This window comes from Bos taurus, chromosome 7, assembly GCF_002263795.3.
Source record: "Bos taurus isolate L1 Dominette 01449 registration number 42190680 breed Hereford chromosome 7, ARS-UCD2.0, whole genome shotgun sequence".
Classification (NCBI taxonomy): domain Eukaryota; kingdom Metazoa; phylum Chordata; class Mammalia; order Artiodactyla; family Bovidae; genus Bos; species Bos taurus.
In genome coordinates this window covers 62727329-62743670 of record NC_037334.1, presented here as the reverse complement: position 1 = coordinate 62743670, position 16342 = coordinate 62727329, and the positions used below count along the sequence as shown (strand labels likewise).

The following is a 16342-nucleotide window of genomic DNA, read 5'->3' as shown; positions in this document are numbered from 1 at the left end:
GAATTTTAAATTGGGGATGCAGTGGTGGAATGTGACTAGGAAAGCAAGCAGGTGTGGAAAGATACAGACTCAGCCTCTTTCCTAACCATCTGTACACAGGACCCCTATTCTCTGTGACAGCACAATGAGGCGGGGGGCAGTGCTGAGGTTATCTCATATAAACATCAGGAATGTACATGCTAGGATCATGGCCTCCAGAGAAAGATCACTTTCTGTCCTTTCTCCTGCCAGGGGATCTGACCACACTCACAGCCTTAGACCGAGAGAAGAAGGATGTGTACAGCCTTGTTGCCAAGGCAACAGATGGAGGCGGCCAATCATGCCAGGCAGATGTGACCCTTCATGTGGAGGACGTGAATGACAACGCCCCCCGGTTCTTCCCCAGCCACTCTGCTGTGGCAGTCTTCGACAACACCACGGTGAAGACCCCTGTGGCGGTAGTATTGGCCCGGGACCCTGACCAAGGTGAGAAAGACAAGGATTAGAGGCCATTTGCTTACAGGGTCACCTTAGGCGAGGTTTTGGCTCTCTCTCTGTTGTTCTGGAACTGCAAGGACTGTCGCTTCTGAGCCTACAGACAGTTACAAGTAGAAAATGTACATAAACTGCATACCTAAGTGCTAGAGGACCAAAGATTTTGGCCGTTTCAAGACTGATGTGGGGCATTTCAGCCTCATTGCTTCTCCCTGCCTCTTAGACTTAGAGCACTTTCAATCCTATCATTTAAGCTCCAGGATATTTTGAATACAATACACCAGTCAGAATTATTTGACTCTGATTAATTGGCCACAAGAAAGAAACCTAGGGCACAAACTCCATTAGTCTACTAAATTCTTGGATCAATTTTCTAGGCAATGAAGTGGAATAGTTTACATTTTATTTTTACGTTTTAATATTTTACATTTTAATTTTAATGACATGGTTTTCATTAGGATTCTTTTCCTTTTACTATTTACAAGGCAAATTGGTTTCATCCAGGAGTATTCATTTCATATTGTACCATTAAAAGATTCTGACATCATGAAGTTTTTCACTGTGGCAATCTCTATGTCTATAGATGTATGTGTATATATATATGTTTATATATATATATGCACATATACAATTATAAAATTTAATTCAAGAAAATTGGACAATTTTGCTATAGGTAAAAAATACTCTCAGGATCAAAGTAGCCAGAGGAACAATGATGAAGATGATGGTAGTGATAATACCCTGATTCATGAGACACCAACAGAGTAAATTTACAACTTCTTAGAGGAAGGGAGTTTTAGCTTGGCATTGAGGGAGGTGAGAGATTTTGGAGGAACACAGGGGTTCCAGGGAGGGCAAATAGTCAGTGCAAAGGCATAATATCTAAGGCCCTGCAATGCCCAATTAGGTGAGAGATTTTGGAGGAACACAGGGGTTCCAGGGAAGGCAAATAGTCAGTGCAAAGGCCTAATATCTAAGGCCCTGCAATGCCCAGTTAGCCAGGGCTTGCACACCTCCAGGAACAGGAAGCTCCCAACTTTCCAGGCAGCCCTTCCTTCCTCAGATAATTATTAAGTGTTAGCATTTTGGAGCAGATACCTGTCAATCATGGTCCTGCCATCTGCAGCCACACAGGTGTCCTAGACCTTCCAAGACTGGGACGTGCTAACTGTCAGCTCCAGCCTCAAGGTTCCCTTTTTGGATGAAAGAGCCCTAGCTTCTTCACTCTTGAGTTTCCAACCCTACCTCCCTTCTAGGATTCATCCTCTGGCCTTGTACCAGTTAACAATTAACCCTTGAAAACTGTTATTATTATTTTAACCCAAATATTCCACCTCAATATTTCATATGTAGCCTGAGCAGTACTTCTCTCTCGAGAAAAAAATACACATATGGAAGAATGTGCATGGTATGCACACTTAGTTCATGTAAATTCAACAAAAGCGTTGTGTGTCCCCACATGTGTGTGGGATTCAGTCTCTATAGGCTCAAGGCCTGTGCTCCTCCCATTGGGTGAGGCTCTCATGGCTGAGCACTAATGTTGGCCTTCTTCAGACCCTATGGGCCCTGCCTGAGCCAACTGCTTCATCTGGTCCACAATCAAAGGAAATAACGGCCTCTGAGACAAAGCTCGAAAAACACTATGTGCTTTGATTTACTGAGAACTTTCCATGGGTGTATATTTCTTTCCATGGGTGTATATTTTATTTTCTGTTTTTTGTTTTCTTTTTATTTTGACATAATTATAGACACTCAGGAAGTTGCACAAATAGTACTGAGAAGCCTATGCATCCTTCACTCAGCTTTCCCCAAAGGCAGCAATCTGTAGTATGACATTAAAACCAGGAAACTGGTCATGGGACATTACCAACAGAAGAAAAAGAAAGAAAGTGAAGTTGCTCAGTCGTGTCCGACTGTCTGCAACTCCATGTAGCCTGCCAGGCTCCTCCATCCATGGGATTTTCCAGGCAAGAATACTGGAGTAGGTTGCCATTGCCTTCTCCAGGGAATCTTCCTGACCCAGGGATTGAACCTGGGTCTCCCTCACTGCAGGCAGACTCTTTACCATCTGAGCCACCGGGGACATTACTGATAATTAGACTCCGAACTTATTCAAATTTCACAGTTTCCATATGCACTTATTTGAATATGTACATGTGTGCCCTTCTATTCTATATTTTCCCATGTATAGACTCATGCAACCACCACCACAATCAAGAATTGTTCTATCACAACCAAAGAACTTGTTATGAGTGGTTTCAATCTTGTAAAATTTTCATTTTATGAGCTGACATTGGACCCTAACCTCCACATAAACAGCTTCAGATATCCTTAAGGGTTTGCAGAATAACCCTCCCCTTCACAAGAACCTTCTATGAGGTCTTGAACCCCACCCTCGTCAAGAAACCCCCCATGAGAGGGTCTCACTGCTAACAGCCTAAGCATGTTAGCCTTTATAGGGACCCTGTCTTCCAGACCCTCCTCTGTCTGAAAGTTTTGCAGCAGGCAGGGCCCAGGGGAGGTCCCTCTGTATGAATAATGCACTCTGTCTCCCTCCCCAGGCACCAATGCCCAGGTGGTTTATTCTCTCACGGACTCTGCTGAAGGCCACTTTTCCATCGAGGCCACCACGGGTGTGATCCGGCTGGAGAAGCCGCTGCAGGTCAGGCCACAGGCAGCGCTGGAGCTCACCGTCCGTGCCTCTGACCTGGGTACCCCGATACCGCTCTCCACGCTGGGCACCGTCACGGTCTCTGTGGTGGGGCTGGAGGACTACCTGCCTGTGTTTCTGAGCACCGAGCACAGCGTGCAGGTGCCAGAGGATGCCCAGCGCGGCACAGAGGTGCTGCGGCTGGCCACCCTCACTCGCCCGGGTGCCGAGAAGACTGGCTACCGCGTGGTCAGTGGGAATGAGCAGGGGAGGTTCCGCCTGGATGCCCGCACAGGTGAGACAGCGCCGGGAGGCAGCTCCACCCCTACCCTAAACACACACACACACACACACACACACACACACACACACACAGTCTGACTCACATACCACAGCCCCTCCCTGGCATCTTTCAGCCCCTTTTTCACTCTGGATCTCTTTAGATACCAAGTCCCTTCTTGCACCCTGGGCCCCGCTTACATGGAAACACTCCTCCTTGCATTATGTCCCCACCAAGGACTCTGTGTTGAGGACCCCCTCCTCCCACTTTGCAACTTCACAGTCCCAGCTCACATCCAGCCCCAGGATGCTGAGGCCACCCTCCATCCTTGGCTGCCAAGGCATAAAGCACCTGCTAGAATTTGGGGCTTGAGCAGCCCAAGGCAAGGCTGCCTGCTTCCCTCCTAAAGCCATCCACAAACATCCCGTCTCCCTTGAATTTTCCCTTAGTCTCATAAAGATAGACATCAGGAAAACTGCTCTCTTCTATCCTCCTATCCATGAAAGAATCTAAGTCAGACTCACAGCATCCCATGGAAGGGCCTCAGAAGCTGCTCAGGTCAGACCAGGCCCCACGTGGATCCCTCCCCACCTCTGCAATGGTGTGCTCTACCTCCTAAAGCAACCACCTGTTGAGCAGTAATTTTTGCTCAGTTTTTATTATGGGGACTTTAAACATGTTTTTAAAAATAGAGGAAACAGTATATGGACCCCATGTTCCCATCATCCAGCTTAAGTAATTATCAACATTCGTCTTGTCTAGTTTCATCCTTAACCCTCACATCCACCCATTGCTGAGTTATTTTAAAGCAAATCCCAGGGACTTCCCTGGTGGTCCAGTGGCCAATGCTCTGCACTCGCAGTGCAGGGGGCCGGGGTTCAATCCCTGGTCAGGGAACTAGACCTCATATGCTGCAGCTAAGAGCCTGCACATCTCAATAAAGACCAAAGATCCCGTGTACCACAACCAAGACCCAGTGCAGCCAAATAAATAAGTAACAGGATTAAGATTCAGTTAAAAAAAAAAAAAAAAGCAAACCCCGGACATGATATTGTGTGGTTTGTAAATACTTTAGTGTGTATCTCTAAGTGATAAGAATTTCTTGTATAGGCACAGCCATAATATCATTATCACACCCAAAAGATAATAATTCCTTAATATAGTTTCCAGACAACTTTTCAGACTATATCTCAAATGACTTTTTGAAGTTGGTTTGTTTGTCAACAGCCTCAAAAGTCCACATATTGCATTTCATTGATAGAAACTATATAACGTCCCTTTGGATCTCTAACATTTTCCTCTCCCTCTTTATTTCCCACTTATTTGTTTATTTAATGAAATAAAATAAATATTTTATTTATTTTAATGAAAAATTTGGGTCATGTGTGAGGCAAGATTTTCTAATATTTTGGATTGGCTAGTTGTACCTTTATGATGTCATATAATATATCCCCCTAGCCCCTAAGCTTATTATAAATGACATTTGAATCAAAGACCTTGATCACGTTCAAGCTCAATATTTTGCCAACAGTGCTTCATAGATGATGCTGGGCTCTGCTTTGCACCACATTAGGAGGCATGTAATGGTTTATTGGTTCTTTTTCCTGAGGTTAAGATTGATGGTGGGCTCAGAGGCTGTCAGTATGATCTATTTATTACAGAGTTCCTCATATAGCTATTCCTTCAACAGAGGTTTTAACAGCCTTTAGTGATTATTTCCTAGGTACATTATTTCTTTAGGGGCTGCAAAATGGTGGCTTTTTCTAGTCCTATCATTCTTCATTCATTTACTAACTGGAATCATTTTATAAAGAAGAGTTTTCTACCTTTAACTATTCAGTTATAGAGGAATAGCAGGATAAATCCTTATTCTTTTATTTTCCAGTTTTCATAATAATAACTCTCTGCCCTAACAATTTGTTGAACAATGCTGGGTGGTATAAAACTCTATAACGTAAGTTCTGTCATTTACTAGGTGACTGTAGCACCTAGTAAATGGGTGCCTTGGGCAGGTCACTTAGCTTTTGGGCACATCAGCTGACTTACCTAGAAAATGGGAATCACACCTTGTTCTTGTTCTAAGGGTTATTATAGCTCCATATGACACAGAGTTAACATTATAGATTTAAACAAAATCTCAATGAAATAGTACATAAATAAATGAGGGCAAAGCTTCTGCTGAGATGGTAATAAGGAAAATGAGAGGAGATGGAAGAGGAGAAAGGAGACTATAGGGGAGGGAAAATAGAGAGAGATGATGGAGGAGATGATGGAGATGATGCAGGAGATGACAGAGCAGATGAGGCAGGAAATCAGTCTCTCCCAACACAGCTGAGCTGCCTCTCCTGGCATTTAGCTCAAGACCCCCTCAGCACTCTGCCTTTGTGGTCCCACCTGCCTCAATGCTCCCATCACCTCTTGTTTCTTCAGGGATCCTGTACGTCAACAAGAGCCTGGACTTTGAGACCAGCCCCAAGTACTTCCTGTCCGTCGAGTGCAGCCGGAAGGGCTCTTCCTCCCTCAGTGACATGACCACTATCGTGGTCAACATCACTGATATCAATGAACATCGGCCCAGATTCCCCCAGCACCTGTACAGCACAAGGGTCTTAGAGAATGCCATCGTGGGGGATGTTGTGCTGACAGTAAGAATCTGTGATTTTGCCCTGTGTGTGTGTGTTGGGGGGAGATGGACTCTGGGGCGGGTTCTTATCTCCCCTTCCTTTAGTCAACTATGAGCATAGATTATTTTATCAATTAATACACTATAGACTTGACTGACGTGTAGCCACTCAACCAAGCTCTCTCTTGACAAAATGTCTCAGAGCCATGTTTGATAAGATCTAGATCAGAGGCCCCAGAGGACACAGGGGGCACAGAGGGTCAGTCTGGGAAGGGAGGAATGGGGGGGACACCAAAGAACACCTCTTTGCATTTAAATATGTAATTGCTCCCCATTTCATGCAGTGAAAGTGAACTCTGCATGCCCATATTCGATGTTTTCATCTCCTTTCACGTGCACCCTATGCTCCAATCACACAGAAGGAGATGCCTTTCCTCAAATATCCTCTGGACTTTCATATCCCTGGGCTTATATTGTTTCCTCTGCCTGGAATGCTGACTCCACTCCCAGAAGCCTTCCTTATCCTTCAAGGCTTTGCAAATCCTTGTCTAACCTCCCCAGGTGAAATTTATAGCCATAAAACTGATCATTCTTTGCTCCAAATTAGACTTGACCATAAAATTAGACATTAAGCTTCCTGAGGGCTTGCTCATTTTGGCATATTCCTCAACTCCTAGCACAGGACCTTCATACCCTGTCAGTTATGAATGAATGAGTAAATGAAGGAATGAAGGAATGGATAGATAAATGAATGAACCATGACATGCTGACATCCTTACCAGGATGTAAATGAAGATATTCTCTGGGAAAGGATGACTGTGGTCTAGGGACTGCCAGCCCAAGGACAATCTGTGGGGCAGGAACATATTTGTGCCCCCTACACTCCTAGGGGCCAAGATTTCCTTTCTGGTCTCTCTTGCCCCTCCATTCATAATCATCACCTGCCCCCACTGCAGGTGTCAGCAACTGATGAAGATGGACCTGTAAATAGTGCCATCACTTACAGCCTCATAGGAGGGAACCAGCTTGGGCACTTTGCCATCCATCCCAAGAAAGGAGAGCTACAGGTGGCCAAGGCCCTGGACTGGGAACAGGTGAGTCACATGGGAGGGACCCATTCTGAGATCATCAGAGCAGAATATAGCCCTGCTGAAGGTCCAGAGGGTGAACTGTGGTCAGCACCCCAGCCTGATGCTTCTCCTGACCTGCCCTCAGTGTCCCCCATTCCTTTTCTCTGTGGAGACTCTAGGCATGTAAAGCCAGAGGCAGGAGAGGGGCTGAGTAACTTTTAACTCAGGCCAACTTCTCACTTTACTGAGCACCTGCTCTGTGCCAGGGACTTTGCTATGTGATTTTCATACAGTATGCCATTTGGTCCTTAAAGTAATCCTAGGATGTGGTTCCTGATATCACCCACACACAAGTCAGTCACTCTGCCAAGGTCTCATAGCTAGTAAATAGTTAAACTGGAAGTCAAATTTACTTCTGCCTGACACCAGAACTTGAGCCCTAAAATGCTATGGGACAGCAATGGGGACAGGCAAAAGGGAGTGTCTCCATCTTATTTTACCAAAAACATTAATCATGAATCAGGGGGGCAGAACTGAGGACCCTGTTGCTAATTCTCCCCTGGGCCTCTTGCTGTAGACTTCTAGCTATTCCCTGAAGCTCCGAGCCACAGACAGTGGGCAGCCCGCACTCTATGAGGACACAGACATCGCTATCCAAGTGGTTGATGTCAATGACAACCCACCAAGATTCTTTCAGCTCAACTACAGCACCTCTGTCCAGGTATGCTCAACCTTCCAAAATCATCCCAAAGTCATCATCTTCCCTCCATTTTCTTCCTAGTGGAGGGTGCTCACCACTGGTATCAGTCCACCCAAACAGTGACTGTGACCTTGCATTGATATCCCAAATGGCAACACAGCCTGCTGAAGGGGATTATGGATTATACAATTAAAAATTATCAAGCATTCTGCTAGGTTCTTCTGCATCCATTATCTCATAGGGGACTCACACAGTCATATGGAAGTAGATAGTACTCATTTTACAGAATTTTTAAATGGAGGTACAGAAACATGCCATAGTCAAAAATGTGGCAAATTTGGGATTTGAACTCAAAGACTTTCCAGATCCCAAGCTATTTCCGCTATACTAATGGTTTATAAACTGGATTTGGAGAAGGCCTTGGGATTCTGTGGGGAATTGTGATCACACAGAGAGAGGTAAGGAAGTGGGTAGGAGCACAAAATTCTGAGTCCCATATCCATCAGCCAGGGTCACCTGTTTTGGAAATTATGAGTATGAGTTACAAGGCTTTGGCTGCTAATAACAGATCACTTGACTAAAAGTTCATTAAACAATAAGGCCTTATTAATCCTATAGCAAAAGTTCTGATAGTGGGAAAACCAATTCCAGAATTGTTTATTTCAGCAGAAAAAAAAAATGATATCACAATTTTGGATTACTTTCTTCAAAATTCACTCACCTTCTTCCTTATGGTTATAAAATGGCTGCTGTAGCTCCAGCATCACATCCTTGCCTAACCTTCTTCAAAGGTGAACAGGAGGAGACTTCTTTTGCTGAATCTGTTTCTATCAAAAGAACCCTCACCTGTCAGACTTCTCCAATGGTCAGAACTGGATTATATGATAACCCTTAAATTAAAAAAAAAAAACTGGCATCAGAACAGATCAGATCAATCACTCAGTCGTGTCCAACTCTTTGTGACCCCATGAATCGCAGCACGCCAGGCCTCCCTGTCCATCACCAACTCCCGGAGTTCACCCAGACTCACGTCCATCGAGTCAGTGATGCCATCCAGCCATCTCATCCTCTGTTGTCCCCTTCTCCTCTTGCCCCCAATCCCTCCCAGCATCAGAGTCTTTTCCAATGAATCAACTCTTCGCATGAGGTGGCCAAAGTACTGGAGTTTCAGCTTTAGCATCATTCCTTCCAAAGAAATCCCATGGCTGATCTTCAGAATGGACTGGTTGGATCTCCTTGCAGTCCAAGGGACTCTCAAGAGTCTTCTCCAACACCACAGTTCAAAAGCATCAATTCTTCAGCACTCAGCCTTCTTCACAGTCCAACTCTCACATCCATACATGACCACTGGAAAAACCATAGCCTTGACTAGATGGACCTGTTGTGGCAAAGTAATGTCTCTGCTTTTGAATATGCTATCTAGGTTGGTCATAACTTTCCTTCCAAGGAGTAAGCGTCTTTTAATTTCATGGCTGCAGTCACCATCTGCAGTGATTTTGGAGCCCAGAAAAATAAAGTCTGACACTGTTTCCCCATCTATTTCCCATGAAGTGATGGGACTGGATGCCATGATCTTCGTTTTCTGAATGTTGAGCTTTAAGCCAACTTTTTCACTTTCCACTTTCACTTTCATCAATAGGCTTTTTAGTTCCTCTTCACTTTCTGCCATAAGGGTGGTGTCATCTGCATATCTGAGGTTATTGATATTTCTCCCGGCAATCTTGATTCCAGCTTGTGTTTCTTCCAGTCCAGCGTTTCTCATGATGTACTCTGCATATAAGTTAAATAAACAGGGTGACAATATACAGCCTTGACGTACTCCTTTTCCTATTTGGAACCAGTCTGTTGTTCCATGTCCAGTTCTAACTGTTGCTTCCTGACCTGCATACAGATTTCTCAAGAGTCAGATCAGGTGGTCTGGTATTCCCATCTCTTTCAGAATTTTCCACAGTTTCTTGTGATCCACACAGTCAAAGGCTTTGGCATAGTCAATAAAGCAGAAATAGATGTTTTTCTGGAACTCTCTTGCTTTTTCCATGATCCAGCAGATGTTGGCAATTTGATCTCTGGTTCCTCTGCCTTTTCTAGAACCAGCTTGAACATCAGGAAGTTCACGGTTCACATATTGCTGAAGCCTGGCTTGGAGAATTTTGAGCATTACTTTACTAGCATGTGAGATGAGTGCAATTGTGCAGTAGTTTGAGCATTCTTTGGCATTGCCTTTCTTTGGGATTGGAATGAAAACTGACCTTTTCCAGTCCTGTGGCTACTGCTGAGTTTTCCAAATTTGCTGGCATATTGAGTGCAGCACTTTCACAGCATCATCTTTCAGGATTTGAAATAGCTCAACTGGAATTCCATCACCTCCACTAGCTTTGTTCGTAGTGATGCCTTCCAAGGCCCACCTGACTTCACATTCCAGGATGTCTGGCTCTAGGTCAGTGATCACCCATCATGATTATCTGGGTCATGAAGATCTTTTTTGTACAGTTCTTCTGTGTATTCTCGCCATCTCTTCTTAATATCTTCTGCTTCTGTTGCTGCTGCTGCTACAACAGCAACAGTCAGACACAGAGTCGTGTCTGACTCTGTGCAACCCCATAGACGGCAGCCAACCAGGCTCCCCCATCCCTGGGATTCTCCAGGCAAGAACACTGGAGTGGGTTGCCATTTCCTTCTCCAATGCATAAAAGTGAAAAGTGAAAGTGAGGTCGCTCAGTCGTGTCCGACTCTTTGCGACTCCATGGACTGCAGCCTACCAGGCTCCTCCATCCATGGGATTTTCCAGGCAAGAGTACTGGAGTGGGGTGCCACATCCATACCATTTCTGTCCTTTATCGAGCCCATCTTTGCATGAAATGTTCCTTTGGTATCTCTGATTTTCTTGAAGAGATCTCTAGTCTTTCCCATTCTGTTGTTTTCTTCTATTTCTTTGCATTGATCGCCAAAGAAGGCTTTCTTATCTCTTTTTGCTATTCTTTGGAACTCTGCATTCAGATGTTTATATCTTTTCTTTTCTCCTTTGCTTTTCGCTTCTCTTCTTTTCACAGCTATTTGTAAGGCCTCCCCAGACAGCCATTTTGCTTTTTTGCATTTCTTTTCCATGGGGATGGTCTTGATCCCTGTCTCCTGTACAATGTCACAAACCTCATTCCATCAGGCACTCTATCTATCCATAGATCTGATAGATAGAGTGCCTGATGAACTATGTAAAAACTGGCATAGGAAATCAGATTATTACAACTGACTTAAACCAATCATAGTCTGTCTCTTCTTAGGAGGAGCACTTCTTTGCTGAGGGTATTGCTCTACCTGAATAAAAGCAGGATTTTATAAGAAAGGGCAGACTACCTGTTAACTATGAAACTATGACTTTCTGCTCATGAGATTGTGTTTTTAGATAAGGTTTTTGATGCTAAAAAGACAGTTAACAATCACTGTAAATATTACAGCATGCTGAATTCCTGTGTTACAGAACAAAGGCTGAAACAGGGACTTCCCTGGTGGGCCAGTGGCTAAGACTCTGTGCTTATAATGCAGGGAGCTCAGGTTTGAGCCCTGGTCCGGGAACTAGATCCTGCATGCTGCAACTAAAGATCCTGTGTGTTGCAATGAAGAATGAAGATCCCACATGCCGCCAAGAACTGGCGCAGCCAAATAAATATTAAAAAAAAAAAAAACTTAAACAATACCCAGGGGATCCATTCTTCTCAGTTGAATTACTAATTGTCTTTGAATTTTTCTCATTGAATGTGTGTTCCATTGGTCATCTAATCATGAAACCATCTCTAGGTTTTCAACTGATCCTGTGAATCACGAAATTCCCATGTGGATCTCAGGCACTAATTTTATATACATGAATTATCAGTTATGTGACATGGACAAGTCACCTCTCTATAGGATAAAGGGACTCTAGAGACCCTTCCAGCCCCAATGGCCTTTGTTTCTAAAACCTAGGACTTCCCTCCGGAAGCTCTAGTCTAGATTAAAAAGGCAACCACTAATTAACAGACAGGCAGAATGAATGAATGACAGTTCAAGATGTAGGCATGACCTGGGAGCAGCCAGAGCACTGAGGACTCATCCTAGAGAAGGGAATCCAGAAAAGATGTGAGAAGAAGGACCGGGACTCACTTTGCTCTTTGATTTTGTCACTCTTGTTCTCAGGAAAATGCCCCCATTGGCAGCAAAGTCTTGCAACTGATTCTGAGTGACCCAGACTCCCCAGAGAATGGTCCTCCCTTCTCCTTCCGAATCACCAAGGGGAATGATGGCTTTGCCTTCCGAGTGACCCCAGATGGATGGTTGGTGACTACTGCAGGACTGAGCAAGAGAGTCCAGGAATGGTATAAGCTTCAGATTGAGGTGAGAGCAGTGGGGGCCACTGGTGGGGGCCACTGGTGGTGACCATGGGGACAAAAAATGTGCTGGCAGTGCTACTAGATAGCTAGCAGGAAGCTGTTGTATAGTGCAGGGAGCTCAGCTTGGTGCTGTGTGATGATGTAGACTGGTAGGATAGGGGTGGGGGTGGGATGGGAGGTTTAAGAGAGAACCATATACCCCTGGCCGATTCATGTTGATATATGGCAGAAACCAACACAATAATGTAAAGCAATTGTCCTCCAATTAAAAATTAATAAACTCAAATTAAAATAAAGAGGGAGGGGGTATGTGTATATATATAGCCATTTATATATGTTGATATATATACACACAGATAGCTGGTTCACTTCGCTATACAGCAGAAACTAACACAACATTGCAAAGCGATTATACTCCAATAAAAAATAATAAATGAATAAAAGCACCATCAGTGCTTCTCTTATTAGGAAATGTACAGAGCCCTTACTATGTGCCAGGCACTGGGCTAAGTGCTTCACGTGCATCATTGCACTAAATCTCCACACCATGCATTAGGGTGAGTGCAGTTGTCACTCCCACTTTCCTGATGTGGTAACTGAGGCACACAGAGATTAAGCGACTGGCTTAAAATGATACTGTTAATAAGTGGTAGAGCTGGGCTGCTCCAAATTCCAGCACTCTAACTCCAAGCTCTTCATCCCTGCCGTGCTCTCAGAACAGAAACACCCTCACCCTCAATCTAATTCCTCAAGTCTGGCCAGAATAGCTCTTTGAACCTCAAGTCTTGTTAAAGACCTACCTCTGAGCATTGGTGTTCAGTTTATCCAGTGTCACAGCAAGCCAAAATGCTGAGATGATGAAGTCTGCGGTGAAGAGAGGGTTTATTAGCAAGGCAGCCAGGCAAGGTGATAGGATAACAAGTCTCAGAACCACCTCCTGGAAGGCAAGGGGCTCTGGGTGTTTATGGATAAAGAGCAAAGGGCCAGGGCAGTCTGAGGCCTGGGGAGCAAAGGGAGCACAGTGAAATGTGATTGGAAAAAGGTGCAGTAGTCATTGTTCTAACGCAGGTGTTCCTAAGCTACAGGCCTCTGCATGTCCAGAAATGGAGGCACTTTGCACTACCTGAGGGGGGAGTTTTCTGCCCTCTGACATCAAGGTCACCAAGCAGAACTTGGGCATGCTCTGTTGAAGGGCTGGTGGTCCTACCCAGTCTGAACCAGTTCTATTCCCACTAGGCACAGCTGACTCCCCAAGTCCTGGAAAATAACGCAGGCAACTATCTTACTGTTTAGGTTATATGCAGATGCAAGTCTTAAAGTGACCTTGACTAGTGAAGGCAGGGGAAGTGGATTTGACTAATGATTATCCATGGTTTCAGTGCCAGGGTCCAATGAGAGAACATATATACATGTACAGTGATATACGCAGTGATATTATCATGGGTTGTAGGAAAACTGCCCAAGAAAAAGCAGCCAAAATGCTGATGAAACATGCCAATGCTCATTCAGTTCAGTTCAGTTCAGTCGCTCAGTCGTGTCCGACTCTTTGCGATCCCATGAATCGCAGCACGTCAGGCCTCCCTGTCTATCACCAACACCTGGAGTTCACCCAGACTCACATCCATCGAGTCAGTGATGCCATCCAGCCATCTCATCCTCTGTCGTCCCCTTCTCCTCTTGCCCCCAATCCCTCCCAGCATCAGAGTCTTTTCCAATGAATCAACTCTTCGCATGAGGTGGCCAAAGTACTGGAGTTTCAGCTTTAGCATCATTCCTTCCAAAGAAATCCCACGGCTGATCTCCTTCAGAATGGACTGGTTGGATCTCCTTGCAGTCCAAGGGACTCTCAAGAGTCTTCTCCAACACCACAGTTCAAAAGCATCAATTCTTCGGCGCTTAGCCTTCTTCACAGTCCAACTCTCACATCCATACATGACCACAGGAAAAACCATAGCCTTGACTGGATAAACCTTTGTTGGCAAAGTAATGTCTCTGCTTTGCAATATGCTATCTAGGTTGGTCATAACTTTCCTTCCAAGGAGTAAGCGTCTTTTAATTTCATGGCTGCAGTCACCATCTGCAGTGATTTTGGAGCCCAGAAAAATAAAGTCTGACACTGTTTCCACTGTTTCCCCATCTATTTCCCATGAAGTGATGGGACCAGATGCCATGATCTTCATTTTCTGAATGTTGAGCTTTAAGCCAACTAAACCTTAAGTCTAGTGGATACTACTATCCTGTGAACTTCTCTGGGCTCAGGATGATGTAGTCATCCATTCAGACAGACAGCCAGTCAGGCATTCATTCATTCAGCATCCATTGAGTACCTATCATATGCTGGGTCCCATGCTAGCAGCAGAAAGAAGAGGGTGATCCCTGTCCCCATAGGCTTTTGATTCTAATTATAGAGATAAAAAATAAACAGATGAAGAAAGAAATGGATGGGAAGCTCAAAAGGCACTGCAGAGACATATTCAGAGGGTGGCTGCCCTTGAGTTGAGACCTGAGGAGTTGGCCACATGAAAAGGGGGCTGGAGAGTGTCCCAGGCAAGAACAAGACAAGACCAATCCCACTTTGGGAAAGAGCTTGAAGTGACCTGAGACATGGTCATTTGCTTATCACATGGTGAGCGGTGGTGGGAATGAAGCTTAAAGGATGGGTTGGATGGCTCATGGGTGCCTCATAGCTTGGATGACCATGTTATTTGAGGTCCAAACTGTGAGGCTCCTGAGAGTGAGAGAGGCACTAAAAACAGTTAATTGGTTATAACTGTTGATTTTCATAACAAATGAAAATCAAGACTGTCCTGGGCTAACCAGGAAGTATGGTCACCCATGATAAGCCTTGGTAATACTTGTAGATTCTAATCAAGGTGCAGTGAGAAGTGATGGAAGGGTTTCCAACAGGGAAGTGACCATTCTTGTGTCCCAGGAAGCTCATTTTTTAAGTTCCAGAGACAGTCAGTTGAAGGGGGCAAGACTGGTTGAGGGAGACCAATGAGAAGTCATCTAAGCTGGAGGCAGGTGGTGCTGAGACCTTGAGGTGATGGTGAAGATGAACAAGTGAACAGATTTGCAACAGGTTTTGCTTGGAAATTAGTGGGAGTTGGTGGTGGATTGGATATGGGGAGAGAAAGAAAAGAGAAGAATCAGGACCACTCCCAGGTTCCTGACTCCAGTGAAGTCTGATTGGTAGGGCCATTTATGAGTCTGGATAGACTTGGATGGAGAACAGGTTTATGGGATAAAATGAAGGCTCTGTTTAGCATATATTATCTTTCAGGTGTCCATGATATATCTAAGTGAAGGTGTCCAATAAGTAGCTGGAAATGGGAAGCTTTGACTCAGAGAACAGATGTGGGCTAATGTAGAGGGTCTTCAAAGCCAAAAGCATAGGTCAAGAGATCAGCTTCCTGATCTCTGTAAGCCTGGCTCAGAGTATCACTTAGTAACTCAATCACTTTCTTGCATTCGTCCTGTATATCCACTTTTGTTCACTGGGAGGTACTATGTTGCTGCTGCTGCTAAGTCACTTCAGTCATGTCCAACTCTGTATAGGCCAGCAGATTCTGCTCTGGCTTTACCTGCTGTATGACCTTGAGCATGTTAATTGACCTTTTTGAGACTCAGTTATATCTTTTGTAAAGTAGGACACTTCAGGATACCTGCCTTATCAGACAGATAAACTAAGATCACACATTTAAAGCATGTAAAAGTGACTGGCACACAGTTTGTACTCAGATAATGTCAGTTACATGTTATAATGCAGTGCTTAGTCACTCAGTTATGTCTGATTCTTTGTGACCCCATGAACTGTAGCCCACCAGACTCCACTGTCCATGTGATTCTCCAGGCAAGAATACTGGAGTGGGTTACCATGCCCTCCTCCAGGAGATCTTCCCAACCCAGGGATTGAACCCAGATCTCCTGCACTGCAGGAGGATTCTTTACCATCTGAGCCACCAGGAAAGCTGATATATTATAATACTTAGCAGTAATATTAATTATTACCATTGCTATTGATATCTCATCAGTTACCAATAATTCCCAGAAGCAGGTGTATTATTATACCTTTCTTGCCCACTCAAAGCAAATCCATATGAACAAGATATTACTGTAGGGAAAATTACAAAGATCCTTGCTGACAGCTGTGAAAGTGGTAATGCTACTGAGGAGCGGAAGGA

General features: G+C 44.5%; 1 protein-coding gene across 2 annotated transcripts in view; it reads left to right on the top strand.

Annotated features, from left to right (window-relative positions):
• Positions 1 to 16342, top strand: part of FAT2 (FAT atypical cadherin 2) — a 98840-nt gene that overhangs the window by 54683 nt on the left and 27815 nt on the right. For both annotated transcript variants that reach the window (XM_024994265.2, NM_001192572.2), the window contains 6 exons: positions 232 to 465; positions 3036 to 3419; positions 5835 to 6049; positions 6984 to 7121; positions 7675 to 7818; positions 11965 to 12162. In XM_024994265.2, the coding sequence (XP_024850033.1) occupies positions 232 to 465; positions 3036 to 3419; positions 5835 to 6049; positions 6984 to 7121; positions 7675 to 7818; positions 11965 to 12162 (1313 nt within the window). The remainder of the gene's footprint in view (positions 1 to 231; positions 466 to 3035; positions 3420 to 5834; positions 6050 to 6983; positions 7122 to 7674; positions 7819 to 11964; positions 12163 to 16342) is intronic.